Source organism: Raphanus sativus, chromosome 6 (genome assembly GCF_000801105.2).
Source record: "Raphanus sativus cultivar WK10039 chromosome 6, ASM80110v3, whole genome shotgun sequence".
Classification (NCBI taxonomy): Eukaryota; Viridiplantae; Streptophyta; class Magnoliopsida; order Brassicales; family Brassicaceae; genus Raphanus; species Raphanus sativus.
Genome location: NC_079516.1, coordinates 21,869,458 through 21,894,417, shown reverse-complemented (window position 1 = coordinate 21,894,417; position 24,960 = coordinate 21,869,458). Strand labels below are relative to the sequence as shown.

The 24,960-nt window shown below is 27.4% G+C and overlaps 1 protein-coding gene across 1 annotated transcript; it reads right to left on the bottom strand.

Moving 5' to 3' along the window:
- Positions 1 to 5,976: 5,976 nt before the first annotated feature.
- LOC130496483 (expansin-B4-like) lies at positions 5,977 to 7,454 on the bottom strand. Its single transcript, XM_056988559.1, has 4 exons — positions 7,301 to 7,454; positions 7,078 to 7,190; positions 6,617 to 6,810; positions 5,977 to 6,313 (listed from the first exon to the last, which is right to left on the bottom strand). Exons 1-4 carry the CDS (start codon positions 7,452 to 7,454, stop codon positions 5,977 to 5,979), a joined length of 798 nt encoding a protein of 265 aa, XP_056844539.1.
- Positions 7,455 to 24,960: the final 17,506 nt, after the last annotated feature.

Below are 24,960 nucleotides of genomic sequence, written 5' to 3'. Positions count from 1 at the left end.
ACATCTTCTCCATGCTATATATTTTCATCTTTTGTCCTTTCTTATTGACCTATATCTTCTCTTGCCACAAATAAAAATCCACAAATCCTTGTTCCCAAATGCTTTTCTTCATTATGTATCCTTGTTGAACTAGTGGTGCAATACTGTCAAAATCCATATCATCAGGATGTGTTGAGTTCACCAAATATTTGTATTCCTTGGGGAATTCAAACACTGTGTTAACCACAACCTGTAAAAATATAAAACATTTAATAGCTCTCTGTAAATCTTTTATTTATAAATCAATAAAACCCTATAAAACTACATTTATAATAACATTGTATTAACACAACCAGTAAACTATAAAATGATGTTTTATAGCTCTTTGTAAATCTCTTATTTATAATTTAATAATTAAAACTCTATAAAACTAGATTTATAATATTTTACAAGACCTTGACCAGCACGACCGTGCGGATATACATTTTCGTTTTACTAACTGATGTATTTGTAATATTTAATCGCATTACATTCACTATAGGTCATGAATTTCTTTTTTTTTTGTTAAACCATCTATTGTATGACAAATATTTGATATCAAATAAGCAATTCAACATATATATGTAATTATAAAATTTTATATGATATATAAAAACAATGTTTATGAATTTAAAATTTGAAGAAATAAAAACTATAACTTAGTATGCCATAGAAAAAATTATAAATTAGTTATACATGTTTATATAAAATACAATTATTTTTAAACTTCAAAAAGTTAAACATACAAAAACGGCCTATTAATATAATTAAAAACATAAATAATTTCATAATTTTATTTAAAAATAAATTATTTATGGGCTTGGTTTTCAGTTAAGTTAATTATTAAATGTCCATAACACTAATATGTAAAGACCTATATTGTGAAAGGCCATGTTGAGGATTCCACAAATTAGTAATGAAGATTTTATTTGGAACAAAAATATAGATAATTTATTATTTACTTAACTATCAGATAGTTATCGAAAATCATGTCAAAATATCATAGGTAATTAATATTCGACATTAATTATAGATTTGGATAGACTAATAAAAATATTTTGTTTGGATTCTGAAGTAATTTATTTGGTCTGTTGACAAAGCTTAGGAAAAATCGATCTGATTAGGTTTGTTGAGAAAGGTTAGCAAAAATTGATTTGTGTAGTTGGTTTGAAGTTTATACATACAAAAATATGTATGTAGATCGGTAATATTTTACTTATACTAATGACCTCCATTGATTTGTATAGAGGTACATCGTCATAGCTTATATGAAAAAATAGTTGTACACTGAAGATATAACATTAAAGAAAAAATTATATTCATACGATACCATTGTACTTATTGAGGCCTAGCTCTATGTGAGGTGAATGAACATTAGACTTTGAATAACATAGATGTGTAATACATGTGTCAATTGAAAGAAGGAGATAAACTTGACATATAACATAGGACTTGGGAAGCTGGGATCATAATATTCTAGATTTGTTTCCACGATAACAATGAATAATTTTTATATCGTTTTAATAGGAAAGTGAAATTAAATTTTATTTTAGGAACAACACATTAATTGAAGTGAAAAAGACAAGCATTAAAATAGGTAAGTTCAATAATTACTCAGTGGCATAGAAATGTAAATAACTATAAAAACCAAGGGGCAATTTTTATTGTTACTTCTATTTTAATAATAAAGATAAAAATTTCACATCTCTTTTTCAAACATTTTAAAATAATACGATACGAATAAATTTATAAACATTAATAAAACTCAGATTATGTATCCTCTCCACCTCTAACACTTCAGTAATTATCAGAATCCTTGTTGAGTCGCAATGTAAACACAACAGATCTGAAGAAGAGGTTGTCTCGCATGATTTTCCCAAAGATTTACCAACACATGCACTGATGACATTGCCCACAAATTTATGGCCAGCACAAAACCTCTCACTTCATAACTATCTCATGTCCAGGAACTTACACTCAATCTTTTCACACTATTTGGCAGGACATTATAAGCAGGTTTACCCCGAGCCATCTTGGAAAAGCAATCATAGTTCATATAAGCCTACAACATGTTCTTCAAGATTAGAGAGCTTTTATTTTCTGCAATAATTATCCCGTCTGTGATTATTGTTATTCCAAAAGATAAATCTTTCTAGTCTTGTCATTCCTCGTGCTTTCCGTTCAAACATATTATATAAGCTTTTCATTGTGTGCTTGTCCCCTTTACTTAGCATCCAAAGATAAGGTTTCTTCACGTTTGGAACAACGGTTATGCTTTTGTTTGATCTTCCTCACAAGCTAATCATGTTGTCAGAAAAAATTCCCCATTTAAAACCTTATAGGTTGATAAGAGAATGTAAACCAAATATCTTCTCCTTTTGTCTATATTCTTCGTTGCATGAGACAATGGAACAAATCCCCTGAAAACTGAACGCTAGTCCTTCTAGCCAGCTTCCAATGTGTGAGAAAACTCTTCCTTTCCTAATATATTAGCAACCTTGTAGACATAATCCATATTCGAATGTTGGATAACCACTTTTGGATTTTCTGGTGGTTATGTTCCAGCTTGATAAATCTTTGCACGCGATCTCAAAGTTATGCAACTGAAAGCGATATAAAATAAAAATTATCAAGTAAATTACTTTATAAAATGATGATGTTAACTTTTAATCATGGTCTAAAGATACCTTATTCAATAAACACAATGTTCATTTATTTGACAATAGTATTACAAAGAATATAGGATAATACAATATAAGACTTCTCAAATTCACACATTTATATGTTGTTTTATAGACATATATGATCAAATCTTCTTTAAAAACTTCTTTATAAAACCTTGTAAATTTCTGAATTGTATTATCAAGTATATCCTGAAATTCAGATTTATAAGGGGTTATAACTCTTTAAATTGCAGTGTTCACTATCCAAAAATCCTTCTCTTAACATAAGCTATTCAAATGACAAGTTTAAATCAACCTTATATGATTTTTGTATAACATAAGGAAGAAAATCCAAAAATTACTTGAAGGCCATATTTAAGAAGGGTTATAATTTTTTCAAAAACTCAATGTTTATTATCGAAACTCTTTCTTTTAGATCGAATTATTCAAATGAACCTTCTTCGAATATCTTTTATAACAGAAAAAATAAAGTCAAAAATTACTTTGAAACAAACAAAATACACAAATTAGAAACATACAAGTTGTGAATTGTTTAGAGGAGCCGACATTTTTGACGTTTTGAGTCTCGATTCTCATCGCCGGCTACGTGAAAGAGAGAAGATGCTCGATCTCACTGACGGATGCTTTCCCCAGAGAAAAAAATAGTTCAGAATGAACTTAGGAGCTGTATTCAATTTAACATTTAATGTGATTTGATTTTTAATGGGGTTTTAGATGATTTCAATAAGCTGCAAAGATTTAAGTGATTTTTGTTAAACTACTCTAGAATATCATCTAAAACCAGGGGATTTGGGATTAATTTTCTTTAACTACGAAACTCCATCCAAACACCCTAAAATCACCTGAAAATATTAAAACTCCACAACTTAAAATATTTTCAATAACAATGGATTTCAGAATACTTTACGAAATGTCAAGTTCAATAACAGTAGATTTTAAATGCGTTTTAAAATTCATGTTTGAATAACAATGAATTTGTCATTTTAATACAAATCACATAAAACTCTCAAATGAATACACCTTCCTTAGATAAGTTTGTAATATTAAAAAAAAAAAACTTCTGATCTTAGGTGTCAATCAATTGAGTACTCAATTAATCATATGTGGCAGTGGCAGCATTATATTCAATTGAAAAAATGGTTGGTCCAATTTCGATTTTAATTCTCCCTATAGAAATTAACGATTAACTATAGGGGATATCCATTATGGACCATTCATTTATCAAATTGAAATTTATTATATATTCTTTCCTTAAATAAAACCTACGAAATTACCTAATGTGATTAAAATATATATGGCAATTAATGATTTTAAATAATAAATATTTGATAAAAATATGTATACTTTCTATCATTTTTGTTTAATTTTTTATTATTAAAATAATTACACAATTACATTAATCATATAAAAATTAGATTTTTGTATATGTTGTATTTTGAATTTTTCAAAAAGAGTATAAATTACTAAAACTGTTAAAAGTCTCACATAAATTTTTATGATCAAGGTATAAATTTTTCCTATAATAAGATACAATGATTATATAATTATATTAATAAATAATTTTATTTAAATAGGTGTTTATGTTAAATATTAAATTTTCAATATATGTTCAATGCAAATATCAAAATATAAGTATGTTTTTCATATGATGTATAGTTTAATTTAAACCATATGATATATATATATATATATGAAAATTTAATATTTTAATTTTGAAATTTTCATTATATTTTTAAAATGGTTATAAATTATTGAAACCACTAAACGTTCCACATTAAAAAAAATTCACTGGTGTTAAATTATGTTACAAAAATATGCAAATAATCATAAAATAATATGAGTAGAAATTTCATTTAATAAATATTCATATTAAAAGTATACTATATATCTATGTTATATCATTTAAATTTAATTATATATCATATACAATAGATAAAATTGATTGTTTTGATTTATCTACTTTAAAATGATTGTGAATAAACAAAAGCCATTTGATTTATATGGATACACCAATTTATTATATAATACTAACTGATTTCTTAGTTATTTAATATATAATTAATATTTTATTATTTCGTAATATGCAGAACAACATGAAATAAGTAATAAATATAAAATATTTATTCTGCACAAGGTGCGCATCTTAACCTAAGTATATATCTCTAGAATAATTTTAAATCTTAAATATTTTCTAAATCTCAGGTCAAAAAATGAAATGAGAATAAACTCAAAAAATCAATATTTATATCAAACAATAACAAAATATAAAAAATGACACAAAAAGAGAAAAATATTGAATATAGATTGGCACGTGAACGTAAATTTCTCATAACCATAACTAACTTTTAAATTTCTAAATCATGATATAAAACTGAGCTGGCATAGTTTCATTGTAATCAAATAGTAGGTCTGGAATTCTTTGGCCTAAACGTTAGGTTCTTATGCGATAAGTGATTTTTGATCTAAAATATTTTTTAAAATGAGATTAGCTCATTAGTAAACAAATTATATAATTCACAAAAAGTCTTAAAAATCGTTTAAGGGCCAAAAATATTAATTCGGTCAAGAATATAAATTCTATTTTTCCGTACAATATTTTAAAAATAATTTTCATATAAATTCACCTTGCGCAAGACGCAGATCTTATCCTAGTTCTTATATTAATTTATGAGGTTTAGTCTAAGGATAGCAATCATTTGAGAAAAAATTAAGAGAAATTTGTCATATTAAAAAAACACAATTTTATTTTTTAGTATAATTTCTTTTTCATTTTGTCTTAGTTAGCATTTTCATTTGTCAAACTAAAGAAATAAATAGTTTTATGAACAAAAATATATAAAATAAAAACAATTGATGAACTACTGGTACTTTTTTGTTGCGAAATTTATCAAATTAAAATTTCTAATTTTGTTCCACGAAAATATGCAGAAAACTGACATTATATTGGTAGCATCTCGTCTTAATTTGTTATTAAAATTTCTAATTATGTTCCACGAAAATATGCAGAAAAACTGACATTATATTGGTAGCATCTCGTCTTAATTTGTTTTCATGGATTTCTTTATTGATCGATCGTACTGGTAGATAAACGAAAAGAAGTAACGGTTCTCTTGATGAAACTAATTGCAAGATTTTAATAAGAATTAAATAATCCAATAAATTAATGGGATCATATCGATAAAATTACCGTTATTTATTTTATAACGATAAAACTTTCTCGATAGTAGTCTGACTAGCGAGAACAATGAATGAGAACAAAAAGAATAAAAAACCTTTAAAAGTTAACGATCGATCGGTAAGTCGCATCGGCCCTCCAATTCACCGGGATAACAGCCTGAGCAACGACTACTTTGCGAGACTCTCCGGAAGTAAGTCTAACGTTGAACGGACCTGTCAGTGGACTCCCGGAGTTTACCTTCCACACGGCGGACCTCATTTCCTGCATGGGAATAAAATTTCCACCGGCCGGTTGGATCTCAACGGAGGCCAAATCTCCGTCGCCGTCTTCGTATTCCACAACAAATGCAATGTAGTATGGATTTGCTCCGGCGTCAACATGGAGAGCTATAGTAGACCAACTATATGAACTATCTCTATATGTACACGGAACACTGAAAACAAGAAAGAACAAACAGTGTTTTAATCTACACTTCAATTCCCTTTTTGTCAACAAAAATTTGTTGTAACGTACACTAAATAGTGAAACAATATAATCGTTGAATTATACGATTTTGTTGAATAGATAGAGCTTTTACAAAATAATCATAAAACATTAAAATTGTTTTTAATATCGACTAATTACTTTCAATACGTCAGAATAATTTTTCAAAGCATTGTTTATATACAAATAATAATAATTAATCTGACTTATGATGTGTTAGAAAAAAATATCTGACTTATGCATTCCTACGTACCGTCTGTAAACAATACGTAGAACACCAGCAGCTCGAAGTTGATCGGCTTGGCCAAGTTTGGCTAAGGCCCCAATGGCTTTGCCACTAAGGTCAAAGTGGGCTGGTTCGGAGGCGCAAGGACCACCTGGACACTCGTCGGTTATCGTCACCCTTATTGGTCTCCTCGAACACGCTGGATTCTCCAAGCACACAACCTAATATAAACACCAAAACATATGTATATTTACAATATGGTTGAGAATGATAAAATAAATGCAATAATGCAACCATTCGACATTCAGACTTGCGTGTATGCTAAGTGATTCCTTTAAAACCAAATCTAGTCTGAGTCTGACTTACGAACCAAAATAAAATACATATAAAGAAACAGATAAATGAAAAAGGTCATCACTTTATTGAATATATTTATTTTGATAATAGATCTTTACGTTAAAATATTATTAAGATCAATACCAACGTACCTGGTAACATGTTCCACATCCTTTTCCATTGTTGAACAGTGAAGGACCTCCAGCTGAAACCATCGCATACAACGGTGGATTGGCAACTGCCAAACCATATCCACAAGCTCCTCCTATCCCCAAGTAAAGTAACATATTGAAAATCAAATTATTCAAAAAAAAAGAAAGATACATATATATATACTGTTAAAGAATATAAAAAAGAATATATAGTAATACGCACCGGTGCTACCGGCGCCGCCAGCTTCACCGTACCAAGTAACACCTGCGTAGCCCCAGCCATTGTCATCTATTGTGACATTTTGGCTATAACAAAACTTAAGGGAAACTGCGAAAAGAGCTAAGATGGCAAAATATCTATGCGATGGTGATGCCATTGATGCTCTACTTGGTTTGGTCTAAACGATTTCTATAATCTTCATAGATATATATATATATATATATATATATATATATATATATATATATATGTATATAAATATATATAAATGAAGTTTTGGGAATGTTTTTGTAATATATCATTCAGGAATGATATGTTACAAATAGGAAAAGAATATATGGGAATAAAATTATGGGAACGATGAGGAACGGTTATTCCATATCAAATTTAGTAAGGAACAAATTTGTTCTTTAATTCTCTACAATAAAAGGAATGAAAATGAATGATTATTCTTTGTGAATGGTAAAATTTGTTAGGAACACTAACGAATGCATTATTCCTCTTCATTCCTTGGTCACCAGTTAGACCCTCAATGTTTTAGGAATGTGTATATTTGCAGTATATATGTGAATCTTGTTATCTATGCAAGTTATTTATTCTTACCAATTATACGGAATCAAATTGAAATGAAGAACGAAAAGTATGAGGACTTTTTCTTGGGTTCACCCCTTAGGGATAAACCTTTAGGTTCACCAACCAATATAAAATTGTAATTTTAGATCTAGTATCTTTTAATTAAGGAAACAAAATAACTTGCCAAATTATATTATGTTTTCAAAATAAAAAAGATTAGATAAATAAATAACAATAGTTGTCAAAAAATATTATTTTAAAAAAAAATATTTGTTTTTAAGATTTAGTGTTTAGTGTTTAAGATTTATAGTTTAGAATTTATCTAGACGTTTAGTGTTTTTCCAAGCGTTTAGGTTTGCCCAAGGGTCTATAGTTTACCCAAGGATTTAGGGTTTAGGATTTATGAAAGAAAAAAAGTAAAATATTAATACAGTAGAACCTCTATAAATTAATACTCGATAAATTAATAATCTTTATAAATTAATAAATTTCTTCGGTTACAACTTGGGCCGGTGTAAAATATGATACATATAGATAAAATAATATGACAATAATATTTTTAAAACTCTCATGTAAATATATAGTCACATTAAAATCATAAATTAATAATCTATCAATATATATCTTTATATAAATACAAACTAACATTATTTTGTTGGTTTAATATTTACAATGAAAATACATCTATTTTCTTAATATTTCAATATATCTTGATAATATTTAGTAAAATTATATCGAAAATCACATAATAATTCTATGAAATATAAAATATACACCAAATAAGATAATAGAACAGTATGAAAGTCAAATTTTAAATATTTAAATAATGTATATATGTCAAAACCAAATATTTTCTTATTTTATAAACAAAAATAGAAAAATAGAAAAAATCTTGAAAAAGGAAGCTTTTGTAAATTAATATTTCTATAAATTAATAAAATTTTAAAATTCCAAAATTATTATAGAGGTTCTACTGTAGTTCCGTTCATAAACGATGAATTTTGTAGAGTATCCACATTAGTCATGAACACAATTAACCGGAACCAAAAACCTGAATTGTACACACAAAAAAAAAACTGAACCAATCATTTTAAATATCCAAGCCAATCTTATATTCTTGGAACCGAAAACCCAAAAATGCTCCAAAACTGAATCAAAAATTGATGGGTACCCAAAATTTTTCATTCAAGTTTATATATCTAAAAATAGTAGTTATATTTAGTTTTGAAATAATAAAATGTCTTTAAAACTTTTGAGAAACTTTTTGACCAAGGATTTATTAACGTTTCTACATTATGGGAGCTAGGTTTCGAATCTTAAAAAAGAAAATCTATACAAATTTGTGGAGAAAAAATTACAAGATCTATATTATAGCGAAAAAAGTACCATCAAGCGTGTATCTCATAGGGTGGTTAAGGTAATACAGTCAAACATCAAGTTTTATATAGCAAATAGAATTGTCGACTATAAAATATGTGTACTATTTTCACAATTTGTAATAACATAATTATCCCATATATATATATATTATTTGAGGATCTTTTTAAAAAGATGTAACCTTCTATTTTGTATTAATTACAATTTATTCTTGCTGACATGGCTTCATTAGAAGACTTCTATGCTTATGTGGCACACCCAAAGTAATTCTCAGTTTACTATTGAAACCATCCTTATTCACCTAGAAAAATGACATTCTATGTCACAACTATTAAATTTACTTAGACCTGCTAACCATATCATATGTATTTACGATTTTTAATCCCCTATATATTAAAAGAGAATCATTCGTAATTAATGCGTTTACACTATATTTTTTGAATATGCTGACGTGTCATCTTCACAATCGTTAACATTTAGTGCGTTCACACACTAAGTTTTTTAACTATACTCGAGATAATTTAATGTGTTCACATTCTATTTTTTCAATAAACTCTTTTGATTCATACATTTTTAACATTTGTAATAGTGAATTGAAATTATTTAAAATTCTCTTTGTACAACTACTGAACAATATCATTTTTTAAAAAATCATTAAAATTCGCATCAACTAAAATGTTGGAGTGAGAATGTTTTAGAAATTGAAAGTTTCATATCTAACTTGGTTTCTTGAAAAGAGACATGTGACACATACGCTGATGAGTAGGGTCCAGTGCTATACTCCAAGTGTATAGATTGTTTCAAAATGTTACCTTTGGCAACTGTGATATCAGATAGCGTCTACACAACTCATAGAAGTCTCTTTCAAAGCTCTTCTCGGATCCATAAAGATAACACTTTATTGTTGGGTTCTTTAGAGGAACTTGACAAGATTGAGAGGAGGAGACATGTTGGTGAGAATGATGATGATGATGATGATATAACTCTAAACCATGTTTTATGGTCGTGTCTATGGATGGCTGATGGTCTGAACGAGAGTAACTACAAGAGATTTCTTTGGGGAGCTGATTGCACTGAGAGTTTTCTAATGATGTTTTCGTATGTGATTATTTAAATTTAATGTGCTTTGTTTACCGTTTTAGATGATCATAAGATCACATGAAAGACCTGATGCAAGATCAGATCGAGAAGACATGGGAAACATGCTATGCGGGTACTCGCATTAATATTAATCAAAATTTACATTATTAAACTCAATAAAAACCAATTTCTATGGGTATAAATATACAACTTCTTACATCATGTCTAAGTTCAAACAACAAAATAATATTAGATTATCTTATATAAAATACAAAATCTTAAAATGTCACCAACTTTGTTTGTACAAACAATACAAATCCATATTGGATGTCCTTTTTCTTAAACTATTATTTAGATTTTATTTGATTTTGCAAGCATTTAGAAACTTAAAAATGAAACCATTGGTTCGACATAAGAACTGTCAAAAATTCACATAACATGAAACCAAACAAATATAATAGGTTTAGGTTTATCACCGAAAAATGAAAAACTTTGATCACTTTAACCGAACAAAACAAAATAAATATGGATTTAGAATGGTATTTATATTTTAGGAGGTTAAAAAGATAACATAATACCGAACGAATATCCAGATTAACCAGATATAATGTCTTTTTATCTTAAAAAGTAGGATTGGTCAAAATATCTGGAACTGAAGAACCGACCCGAAACCGAACCAAAAATCATGGTCCCGAACTCAATCAGACGGGGGGTAAATAACCGAATGGTTCCTAAACTGATGTATCCGAAGAACCGATACTCAACCCGATCCGAACCGAGAACCGAATGAATATCCGAAGATTTCCGAAATGTAAATATATATTTAAAAATATTATTTATAATTATATTGATAATTATTTTAAAAATTTAAATCAAAATTATAAATTTAATATATTAATTATTTGTGTATTTTCAAATAAAAAATGATAGTTTGTATAGAAATACTCAAAAAACTGTGTCCAATGAGTAATTTTAGTTATTTTTTGGTACATTTGGGTAGTTTGGATACAAAAAATCCAAACTGAATCGGGTAATATGGTTAGAGTATGAACGAGTTTCAGATATATTAGTTATTCAGTTATTTTAAGGTTTTTTTACATCAAAACCAAACTTACTCGAATCCGGAAGGACTAGACTTGAACCCGACTCCAAATTTTGTAATACCCGAACGAGACTTAATTTTCAAACCTAAAAAACCCGATATCCAAAAGAACCGACGGATACCTAAATATTCATATCTATTAAAAAAATAATAAAATCAATAATCTCATCCCGTGTAAGGTACGGGTTATTACCTAGTAATTATTAAGAGGATATGTCGCATATGTTCTACAAGTCAAACTAACCAAGTCAAACATTATCTTAACCATATTAAAAAATGCATTTGACCTTCTCTTTTTGATAAAAAAAGCATTTAACCGTTAACAGCCTTTGTATCACAATGTGAAATTTGCATCGTACGTATGACGTTATCTAAACCATATTCTATATTAGCATTACGTAAAAAATCTTTGTCTCACAAATAAGTCAAAAGCATGCGTATATTTACCTATAAACTACTCTCGCGTATATGCAAATTCATTGTTCAACTATATACATGAACATGATACAATCTAGATATAATATAATCATGACCATATGTATATTTTTGTAGTCATTGGACGAATTAGGTGGTTATGAACATGTTTAATGTTTGTTTACAAGAAACAGACCAAAACCCCTTTTTGTCAAAAAAAGAAAAACAGACAAAAACCCACAAGGCTTATGAAACTTCAAGAATAAAAAATTGTTGTTTTACTATACTGTAAAGTAGTTATACGTAACTGAAAATATTTAAGGTTACAATAATAACTAAATATATGCATTAAGTAATTATTTTATGAGAATATTATAAATATCTTTGTGCCCAAGTTAAATTTAATTACCGGAATAAAGTATCATTGAAACGTTTGAGAATTTAGGTAATAATCATCTACAATATCAGATTGGATATTTACCAATAGGGGAATATTTCGTGTTAAAGGTAAGATATATTTTGTATAATCGTCCATTCTAAAGAGAAATTGTTATAGCGTTTAAATGACCATTTATCATATAAGATTTCCACAAGAAATATATTATATTTATACTTACACGTCTAAACCCTAAATTTTACATCTATATAACAAAGATATTTCTACCGTGTAAATATCAAAAACGCTACCACAAACATATCGAAGTGAAAGAATAGTAGACTGGGTGTTATGAGGATAGACCGTTTTCACAAAGAAACGTAGGTGATGATTGTTTAGATGGTTTCTAGATTTTAGTTTTTGGTTTTTGGCTTTTAGTTTTTAGTTTTTGGATTTTAGATTTTAGTTTTTGGTTTTTGATTTTGCAGTAGATTTTAGTTTTTGAAAAAACACGAATGATGATTTTGGTTTTTAGATTTAGATTCTTGTTTTTAAGATTTAATTATTTTAATTTTTGGTTTTTTTATTTTACTGTAGTTTTAATTTTTATAAAAACTTGAATGATTATTTTAAAGTTTTTAATTTTAAAATATTTTATTTATTATTTTTGTTTGAAGTTGAAATAAAAATATAAATTTTATTAAAACAAAAATGTATAGTTCTGAATTGTATTTTTCTTTAATTTTTCTGTTTTTCTAAAATTTGAACTGATCTATTTTAGTTTTCTTTTATTTTAAAATTATTTTTTAAAGTTAACTTATAACTTAATGTGTTTTATTATCAAACTTAAAATTACTAATATAATATATCACGATTTTTAATAAAATAATACCAATATAGTACTAACAAAACATGCAAACTTTAAATCAAAGTGAATTTAAATTACTAATTTAACTTTAGTGCTAAAACTTATTTGTTTATAGGAGTTGGGATTTTTATTTATTGTTTCCTATGTTAGTGCATGAATGTAATAAAATCTATCCTATTAAAAGTGAAGTACAAACGAGAAATTACCCTGATTTTTTCTCATTATTTACAATACCCTGCCACTGGTTTTAATTCAATAGATTTTATTATTTGCAAATTCATTTACGCAGGCCTTACACTTGCAAAGCCCATTCCGTTTCTTTACAACATTTCAATGGGATTCATTTTACTTTTATTAACCTATAACTGAGCCTATTATTATTTTATCTAACCATCTTCAATCTCTAACCAAAATTTAATATACACATGAAATCTTTTAAAACGAAATTGAATCAAGCGTTTGTATAATCCATTAGCAAATTCACATATGAATAACCTAAAAACCAAAACTAATATATGTAAAAAAATGTACCTTTAAGAATCTTTCTAAATTGGACATTATGTACTATGTTAAAATATCCCGAGAACAAACCAGTATGTCTGATTGTTGCCAAATTCACTTCCAATTTATATAAAATCTTGAATTTAAAACACAAAAATTGAGATTAAAACAATATATCCGATAATATCTATATTATTAAAATTGAAATACAAATTAGATTTGTTTGGAAATATGGATAACAATTTTTAAAAGATGTTTGTTTGGAAACTTGAATAGCAGTTTAAAAAAATAAGTTTGTTTGTAAACATAAATAACAGCTTAAAAAAAGAGGTCTGTTTGGAAACTTGAATAACAGTATAAAAAAAATATAATGTTGTTTGGAAACACAATATTAAGAAAAATTAGAAATCTATTATATTATGAGAAACTATCTATTTGGGCCAACTTTAAAATATACGAAAATTAGTTAATATAATTATCTAAAAATATCATTGGTCTAAAATAATCATGAAAAATTTAAACTTTATATATATATATATATATATATTTCAAATAAAAATAATAATTTAAAGTTGATTTATATCAGAAATTGGTTTTTACTAAAATATTTTCTAATAACTATTATTGAACCTATTAATTCCAAAATAAAACTACCAGTTACATGGAATAAAAAAAGTGACGTTCCAACAATTCCTGTGGAATCAATGGAAACAAAAGAAATGCATTAATAAAATCATTTAGAAGAAAAAAGTAATATGAATGAAGTGGAATAAAATAAAATTAGATATTTTTTACATTTATCTAAACTATTAAGGCTGAAGTACAAATAGATTTAAGCCCTAATAGTTGCACAAAAATTACAAATGAATGCCATTGTCATACCCTGCCGTTTTGCTTCCATTTTTTCTAACCGAAATTTCGTTTCCATCTAACCATTATTGGTCTTACCTATTGTTTATGGCCCATATCAGTTCACAATGATATTTTTTTTCTAAACCGTGGAGCTGAGCTGAGATTTTTCTAATTAAATGTCGAAAATTAAATTACAAATCTGTTTCCAATATATTTTCCTAACTCTACGCACTCTCCATATAACAACTTTCGATAAATTCTCTTTCAAAACACTTCCCATATACAAAAATATAGTCAATCATCTATCTATATTATTAAAGTTGAGGTACACAATTGGATTGTTTAGAAATAAGGATATTAGAGTAAACAAAGATTTCAGCCACATTCATATATTTCTTAATTTCGGTTCGAATTATGACTAGGGCTGGACGTTCAGGTATCCATTCGGGTTCGTTTCGGATCTGTTTGGGTTTTGGGTTTCCGGGATCAAAGATTTCAGTCCCGTTCAGATATTTCTAAATTTCAGTTCAAATTATAATTGGATCTTTGCGGGTTTGGTTCGGATAACCCATTTAAATTATTTTTAAAAATTTATTATATATTTTGAATTTCTTAAAATCTATGAATAAAATAAAATATCGTATATAAATCTGTATAACATATGTCAGAATATCTAAACTTAATATATAAATTGGTTTGGTTTAAATTTTGAATCAAAAATCAATAATTATTTTAAATATTTTTGGTGTTTTGAGTGAACTTCCACTCTGTTAAATATTTATATTTGACCATTTTTATATATTTCTAAGTATTTAAACCAACCTAAAAGTATCATATATATCCTGGATGTTTAAAATATATATAAGTATATAAATCTTTTTTCGGATAAATTTTGATATCCAAAATACTTCGGTTTGAATTGGTTATGGTTTCGGTTTTCTAAATATCAAAATTTTGAATAATTTAGATATTTAATCAATCTTGGTTCAGATTTGATATTACTCTTTCGGATCGTAATCGGTTCGGTTCTTCAGATTTAAATTTTTTATCTATCTTTGATATTGACATAAAAAATAAATAGCAATATAATTTTGAAATATATACCCGCACGGGCGTGCGGGTCAAAATCTAGTATTATATTAAAATAGAAGTCACAACTTCATTTCTTGTGTGATATTTTAAGTTGGACTATTATTTAGAAGATTTATAAAATACACATAACTTAACTATAATATCATTTAATATCTTCATTTTATTGAAAATAAATATAAATATTAATTTAAGAAAATTCTAACAAAATCTTTGAAGAATCTTTTTGAAGAATCTTTTCAGAATCTTATAAAAGTTTATTTTCGAAAATTGATTAAATTAAATTTATTTGTCACAAATATTATCAGAAATTTAAATTTAATTTAGTTTTGATTTATAAACAAAAAATAAAATTATATAAAATATTGTGATGATAATATCCACTTAAAATGAATACTTTTCAAAAATACATTTTACAAAGATTTTAAAAAGATTTTGTTGGAAAGCAATATCAATTTCTGTTTAATTAAATAACATGTATAAAAATTAACTTATCTTAAATTTTATATATACAATAATCTATTGTATAAACTGAATAAACAAAACAAATTACTAAAATAAATCAAGCACTTTGAATTACGGATCGAGAACGTAATAAATTAAATACAAAATAATACAAATCTCTTTTATTAGGATTTTAAAAAAAATATTATACAAATCTATTTTATTAGGATTTTAGAAAAATAAAATCACATAATCGCTTAAAAGTTTATAATTAATATGATTGTGACACATGACAATATATACTTTAGATTGTGACATGTGTTTAATCTTTTTAATCATAAATATATAGTTTGCCTTGGTATCTCATTCATAAATAAGGGAAATTGCCAAAAATACCACTTTCAAGGTACCACTTTTCAATTATACACTAACCAACTATACCACCAGATTTTTAATAATCAAAATACCATCGTACCCCTAACTAATAAACCAATTCTCTATTCTCCCACTATCTCTTCTTCACCATGTCCGTCGAAATTTTCCGGTGAGCACTGTCGTCTTCTCGATCCATCAGCCCAGCTACCGGATACTTGATTACATCTCTGATTACTTGATCCTCTCGTCCGGATCGGTGATCGACTTCGGGAATCTGGAGCATCTCAAGGACTTGATCGCGAAGCTGGGTTTCAGATCCCCGAACAGCTCAATCCGATCGAATTCACGATGGAGATCGCCGATTCGTTACGCAATTCAAACCGCGTAGACTCCTCTCGATATTTGCTATCATCGTCGTCATCGATCGAGAAGGAGAGGAAACGATGATGAAGAAGCAAGAGCTTTGCAGACTCTTTGACGTATCGGAGATCTTCGCTGCTAAGGAATATGCCTTGAAGAATGGACCGATAGTAAGCTTGTCTATATTTTAGTATTCTCACATTTTTGTATGACCTTTTGTCGTCTGTCACATTATGTGAATTTGTTTTGACAATATCTAATGTAGCTCTCCCGTAGGACATTTGCATCGTAAGAGGAAAACTTTTTGCTGTTTCATTTTCTAGTTAGAAGTTACAGTCACTTGGTTCCTCTTTGTGTACTAGGATTTGAGTTTAAATATCTGAATGTTGTTGGTCTTATGGGGAGACAAGCTCATTCGTTGATTCATCATTTCTGTGTATACAGATTCTGGAGATGGACACGTACAGGTACCACAGTCGCTCCATGTCTGACCTTAGGAGCACGTACCGCACAAGAGATGAGATATCTGGTTTATACGAGTTTATAAGATCTGATATATAGACTCTTATAAAGATATATAAATCCCTTATAATGGTTATTTATAAACTCTTATGAATGATATATTTGTTATACCAATTATGAACTTTAATAATATATTTAGAAAGCCTTATGGACTGCTGTTGTAAACTCTTATAAAGTCGTATTAATTGTTTTATAAATCATTATAAATAATATTTTATTTCTTATAAAGCCTTATAAAGAAAATCGTAAAAGATATTATAAACATTTTGAGGATGAGATTGACGTTGGGAGAAAGAAAGTTATGATTTTTTTCAGTACAAAGATTGGAACAACAGAAGGTTTGCTAAAGTGAGTTGCTTTGAGATTCAAAATTCAAATAAATTGGAGATAATGATTGAATTCGATTTTTACATGTTATACGAGAAGAAACTAAAGCAAGATACGAGAAGAACAAAATCTTGTAGGAGGCATGAACATGACCGAAGAAATCTTATGCCGACCTGCTTTGCTCGCCAAGTTAACGACCAGATTGCTTTAATTAAAGCCTTTGTTGTCATCTCTAAAGAAAGCAAAAAAACTTCAGTTTGCTTGGGACCTAAGCGCTCAGATCTGCAACTCTCAGCTGCTTCTCTCCACTGCCGCTGCTTCTAGACGTCCCTTGACGGTTCTTGACTCTGAACCCACTATCCACAACATGGCTGCCTTGCTTTACCAAGTTCAGTTGTTTTATTACGACAGCGCCACTATGATCATAAAGCTCAAGGCTACTATTCAGTCTTTGGAAAGGCAGATGAGTTATGTTACTTAGAAGAGTGCTAAGTAGGCTCAGATTGCTCTTGAGGAACTGCCCAAGAGTCTTTACTGTCTTGGTGTTCGTCTCAATTCTGAGTGGTTTCAGAACTCTGAGTTACATGGGAAGCTTGCGGAGAGAAGCTATGATGTGGTTTCTAAGCTCATTGATAACAGTCTTTACCATTTTGTGTATTTTCTGATAACATTATTCCTACTTCGGTTGTGGTTAACTCCACTGCTCTCAACTCCAAGGCCCCTGAGAAAGTCGTCTTTCATCTTGTCACTAACGAGATCAACTACGATGCGATGAAGTCATGGTTTGCTATGAACATGGACAACCTCAGAGGAGTCACTGTTGAAATGGTAGAAAGTTGGTTAATTTGATGATTTATAAACTTTTATAAATCTTGTAAATTAATTTTTAAACACTTATAAATAAACGTATAAAATCTTATAAATAGCTTATATGTTCTCGTAAATAGTTTTATAAACCCTTTTAAATAGTTTTATAAACCTTTATAAATAGTTATATAAATATTTATATGTGTTTTATAAATTTTATAGATGGTTTATACAAGATTTTATAAGCTTTTATTAATTCATAAAACTAAAGAACACGTGCAGGCTTTGTAAAGAGATGATGATACGTGGCAGATTCTGAGGCACATGCGGGGACAGCAAGCAAGGCTCCACCGCTTCATAAATTTTACATACCTTTATAAATTGTTTTATAATCTTTTTTAATATGTATAAAATTTATAAATTATTTTTATAAACCCTTATAAATCATTTACATACCCTTATAAACGCTTATAAATTATTATTCAAACCAATATAAGTTGTTTTATAAGACTTTCTAAGTGGTTATAGACTCTTTTAGTTGATTTATAAACCTATACAACTCTTACAATACTCTTTATAAATTGAATATAAACTTTCATAAAGTTTTTATAAACTTTTATAAATAGTATACATACCCCTTATAAATTATTTATAAACTTTCATAACTTTCTTATAAACATTTATAAATGGTTTATAGATTTTATAACTTGTTTTATATGCTTTTATAAATGGTTTATATACTCTTACAAATAATTTTACATATATAAATTGTTTTATAATGGCTTTCTAAATGGTTATAGATTCTTTTAGTTGATTTATAAACCGATACAACTCTTATATTGCCCCTTATAAATGATTTTATAAATTCTTATAAATAATGATTTTATAAACCCTTATAAATGATTTTATAAACCCTTATAAATAAATTTAAATATTCTTATAAATTATTATATAAAATCTAGTTGTGCTTAAATTAGACTTTCCATTTGACCAAAATCTTATTTTACAATGTTACTATAACTAGTCTTTTTTAAAACACTATTATTATAGATGAGACAATGAGGCCTTATGCATTTATTAACAAACACCAATAGCGTTGCACATTGTAATACGCAAATATACATTTGTTCAAAAAAAAACAAAGAGGTTCACAACTTCAAATCTCAGGCTGCATTTTGTCGCACTCTTCACGGATCGACTGGAAGAGCATTGTCGAGAGGTAACGTTCCCCGAAGCTCGGGAACACAACCTTGGAACACAAAGATTCATCAACTCACACATCAAATTTTTAACAAACCTGAATCTGTTACTCACTTTTTTTTACTCAAGAATAGCTACAAAACATTTCACTTGGTTTCCCACTTTGGGATATTGACATCTAAGCTCAAAGCGCTAGAGTTTAGTGAGGCAAAGAGTAGGTATCTAAAGGCCTTAAGTGACTAGACGTGTAAAGCAAATCAAACTGCAAAAGGAAATGAAAATTTGAAGTTAATAGTGGTCTAAACATGCGGAAATTTATAAAGACTTATAAATCGTTCTTCTTTATACATTGCAGGTAATAGACACTACTATCAATTGCTAAATCGTTCTTCTTTATAAAGACTTATAAATCGTTCTTCTTTATACACTGCAGGTAGTAAACACTACTATCAATTGCTAAATCGTTCTTCTTTATAAAGACTTATAAATCGATAAGTCGTACTTTTAACAATATCATGAAATCTAGATTTTATAGATTATAATTCTGTAAAAATGCAATGTTCACTATCCCGAAATCTAACCCGAATCATTCGAATGAAAACAAAATCAACAAGTTATAACAAGATATAGATATTTGAAACATACAAATTGTGAATCTGGAATCGACATTTTGGAGGAATGGCTCGGCGGAGATCTCGACGTGGGAGAGAGAATCCGGCGACGTGAGAGAGAGAGAGAAAGAATCCGGCAGCGTGAGAGAGAGAGAATCCGTCGATGATTGATATGGAGGCGATGGACGGAGGCTATGATATCGTATAGAAGAGGGATGAAAGTGAAATACGATTTGACGGCGGCGTGAGAGAGAGAATCGTTCGAAACGGAAGCAACGGAGGCGATGGATATTGATGACGGAAGTAACGGAGGCGATCGATATCGACGACGGAAGTAATAGAGGCGATGGATATCGACGGAGGTGATCGTATCAACGGAGAGAAAGTGTGAGATGGATTGTTGTAAATGTGAGGGTAGCCGAGTCTTTTACACATTCACCAATGTGGTATTTTTGAAAAGGTAATTTGTTTGGTGGTATAGTTGATTAGTGGTAGTATGGAAAGTGTATTTGTGAAATTTCCCCAAATAATTGATTGTAATTTTCCTTTTTTCAAATCCTAACCAAAAGATAATTGTAAAACTACTCCTATTATTTTCCTACAGTTAATTAACTTTCCTTTTTAATAGATAATATTGTGTTTTTAATATAAACCAAAAATAACTACAAATATTTCATATCTATTTAGATTTAAGCTTCCCTATATTATTTTCACAAAATATAATAGTATTTAAAAGAAAAATATTACCTTACTATCTTTTATATCTTTGTACAGCTTAATTTTTATTATCCTTACTACATCCTATGATGTTGTCATAATTTTGCAAATTATGATGTTGTCGTAGGTGAGTATGTATGAATGTGATGAATATGTATTTGTACATATAAAACAAAATATATTGTTAGTTAAACAAAATATCTTCAATTAAAAAGGAGAAATTGCCAAAAATACCATTTTCATAGTACCACTTTTCATGTTTACACTAACCACTTTTACCACTACTTTTAATGAAGAGTTTAGATTTGAAGGTTTAGGATTTAGGGTTAAGATTTGATGTTTTAGGGTTTAAGGTATATAGTTTAGGGTTTAGAGTTGAGGATTTAGGGTTTAGAGTTGAGGATTTAGGGTTTATAGTTTAGACTTTAGGGTTTAGGGTTTAGGATATTGAATTTAGGGTATATAGTTTAGGGTTTAGGGTTTAGAGTTGAAGATTTTGGGTTTAGGGTTCAGAATTGGAGATTTATTATTTAGAATTTGGGATTAGAATTTTGAAATGCATATAAAAACAAAGATATAAGAGTTTTTACCATTTTAATAAATAAGGTATTTTTGAAAATGTGTCTTTAGTGGTGGTAAAGATGAATAATGGTACCTTGAAAGTGGTATTTTTGAAAATTCCCCATTAAAAAGCTGTTAGTGTTTTACAAGACTTTCAAAAGAATACATTTTATGAATCATACAAAGACAAGAATTTTTTTAATGAAAAATATTTTAGAAACTAATTATAAAATAAGTAAATTTTCTTTTAAAAAAATCAATAAAATAAAATTTCACAACTAATCTTATTGTTTTTCTTTTAAATAACTAACTTTTATTATCAATAGATAGTTTTCTGTTAAAAAGTTATATACCAGTGCCAGTAACAAATAGATTGTAAAATATGTCAATAAAAATCTGACATTATTTTTCTAAAATCCTAAATAAAATACATTTATAAAATAGTTTTTCCTTTTTTTAAATCCTAACCAGAAATTGTAAAAAATATTACTGATATTGAAAAATGATGTTTGAAAATTAAAAATTTAAAATACAGTTAATATTAACTAGAAATAGTTATTTGATAGCAATTTTATTTTTTAAAATCCTAGACAAAAGATAATTGTAAAAGATTAAGTAATATCAGTTTGCTTTTTTCTAAAGTCCTAAGAAAAAAAACGTAAAAGAATACTTGATAGTAGTTTTTTCTTAGAAAAAACAAATTCTGAACAAAAGAGACCTGTACCATATTTTCTATAATTCTTTTATTAAATTTTAAATAAAAGAGAATTATAAAATATAATGTTTTCCATTTTTAGATCCTAACAAAACATAATTTGAATAATTATTTAATAGTATTTTTTTAAAGGAATTTGAAGACAAATATGATTCTAAATTATTTAATTAACAAAAATCAGAAAATAGGATGTTGTCATGATTGGTCTTTATATATGTTTGGTCATACGAAAATCAACCATATGTTTTATATATATTTTCGTGTCTGCTCATAAAAATAGATTATTATCATTATTTTCACCATATGTGATCTTTATATGTGTTTGGTGAAAAATAAATCACGCTTCATAGTCATACTATTATATTTTTACTATGTAGTATTTTTCTAATTCATTTTAAATATACTGTTATTGTGGAAATATATTACTAATAAAGAATGAATTAAGAAAATCATGTAAGATTAAATAATCTTAATAAAATGGTCAATTGTTACTATAAATTGAAAAGAAAATAATTTGAAAATAATAATAAATCACACATTGTAAAAACTACAGATCCAAAATGAAAAAACCCATAGAAATTGATTGAAATATTATAACTTGAATATTACTTCTTATACTACTTTCAAGCAAAAATACCATAATATTTGAGTTTAATATTTAGTGATTATTATTTAGTATTTAGGGGATGAAGTTGAGTTTATAAAGATATATACAGTTTTCAAATGATATATATGATTGTGAATGTTGTATATTTAAAATTAAATTAGAAGAACTTTATAATTATCTCTAAGATTGTGTCTTCTTCAACCTTTTACGATATATAATTAAATAATTTATTTATTTTAAGATTTATCACCACAAAACTATAGTTTTTTTTCTTCCAAAATACTATTGTTAATAAGTTATGTTTTTCAATAAACAGTTATTCACACAATCAAGATTCATAAATATAGTCTTCAACATTCGCATAATTTTTTGTAGTTATAAGATGCATGTAGTGATGGTTTCATTATCATTAATTAAAAAGATGATCCAAAATTATTTTTTTTGGTTGAACAAACTAAAATTTCATCAGCCAAACCAAAATATATAGATGATATCACACACACAAAAAATTCAAGAACCCTAAAATGAGAATACAAAGTTCACTAAATGACTAAGAAAACTTTAGAATATATGTAAACAAGAAGAACAACATAAATTAAGTTAATCGAAACATTATGTCATCGAGTTTATTAGTTTTATTTGACTTTCAATTATTTTAATTTCACTCTAATTTTATTTCGCGTTAAGATTCGGTTTAAATTTTTAGGTATGGGTATTTTCTCTAACACTAACTACAAAGTTGATAATAATTCAACTATGTGCCATAATTATTAAAATACAAATATTAACCTGAATTTATATGGGAAAATGAGTTCTTAATTATAAAATAGATTTCACAAACATATGCAAAATGAATCCTAAAACTATTTTAAAATATTTTATTGATTTATATTCTTTATAGAATTAAACCAGCAAACAAAACCCGTGCAACGCACGGATCCATATCTAGTACACTAATAATCCCCTATATATTATTTTAGGAGCACTAAAAGAAAATAACCTCAAGTTGATGTGTTATTTACACAATGCCATTTCCTAGGTGGCATTCTCACATTCACTCTTACCCACTTCTTTTAAAAACCCTTTCATTACTAGAAAAATTACATTGTTTTGCCATTGTCAAATCTGTCCAAATTGTGTTATAACACATGATAAATTGCTACAATCATTAAACATAATAATAGATGATTAGTTTTTCAATCAATCATTTATGTTATGATATTGTTTTCCATATATAACAAAGTCACAAAGTTAAGTAGTTTCCATAATAATTCATTTCGTTTAATGGTCTGAGAATTTGGATTGACCAAATTAACTTGCATAAGTCTCATTGGCGATGACCATAATATATTGTTCAATGTTATGTTTTTTTGTAAACAATCGATTAATACTTTTGGTTTTGTCCATGACAAAAGTCAAATAGAAAAAATCATACGTAATAACATTATATATTATATTTCATTAAATTATATATGAATTTTATCTGATTAATAACTTATAGTATATATGACGTTAAATACCGTATATTGATCCACTTCTTTATATATATTAAAAAAAGAAGCTACAATATACATTACTAATTTTTTTGTAAGTTTTTTTAATATATTGAGAATCTAAATTAGAAGATATATTTGACGAGATCTCTTGAATCCCTTAACTCAAGCACCAATTTTTTTGACTAAACAATCAACATAAATGTTGATAGACCAAATTATGATTCAATAAAAATTTGTCGCTTCTTTAATATTGTCAAATCTCATAGTCAATATTATTTTCTATTTGTTTCTTCCTTAATTGTAAGACTTTCCAAATTTTTTAAATTTTTTAATAAAAGTTAGGGATTGTTAGTATTAAATTTAAGAGAGAATTTTCGTTTTGTTTTGAAATTAAGTGGAACTAACCCTAACTGTAGGGTATACTATATATAAATCAAGTGAACTTTACTCTACAGTTTCACAACCTACAAGGATTAAGACTAGAAAAATAAACTGCTACGAATTTCATCTCTCACTTGAAGTCAAAGAAATCAATGTTGTAGATTAAAGTGAAAATCATTAAACTTTGAAAGTCATACTCGGCTGCTGGTGAAGAGACCATTGAAATAGATTTCGTAGATGCAAAAATTAGTTGTTGTTAGTCTTTATATTTTTTTCTCAACTACTATTATGTGTTTCAGCTAATGCTA

Excerpts from the sequence above, each read along its gene's own strand:
- LOC130496483 (XM_056988559.1), bottom strand. The coding sequence starts at position 7,454 with ATGGCATCACCATCGCATAGATATTTTGCCATCTTAGCTCTTTTCGCA. Across the intron at positions 6,811-7,077 it reads GATGTGGAACATGTTACCAG|GTTGTGTGCTTGGAGAATCC; the intron begins GTACGTTGGTAT and ends TGTTTATATTAG. Across the intron at positions 6,314-6,616 it reads CTACGTATTGTTTACAGACG|TGTTCCGTGTACATATAGAG; the intron begins GTACGTAGGAAT and ends TCTTGTTTTCAG.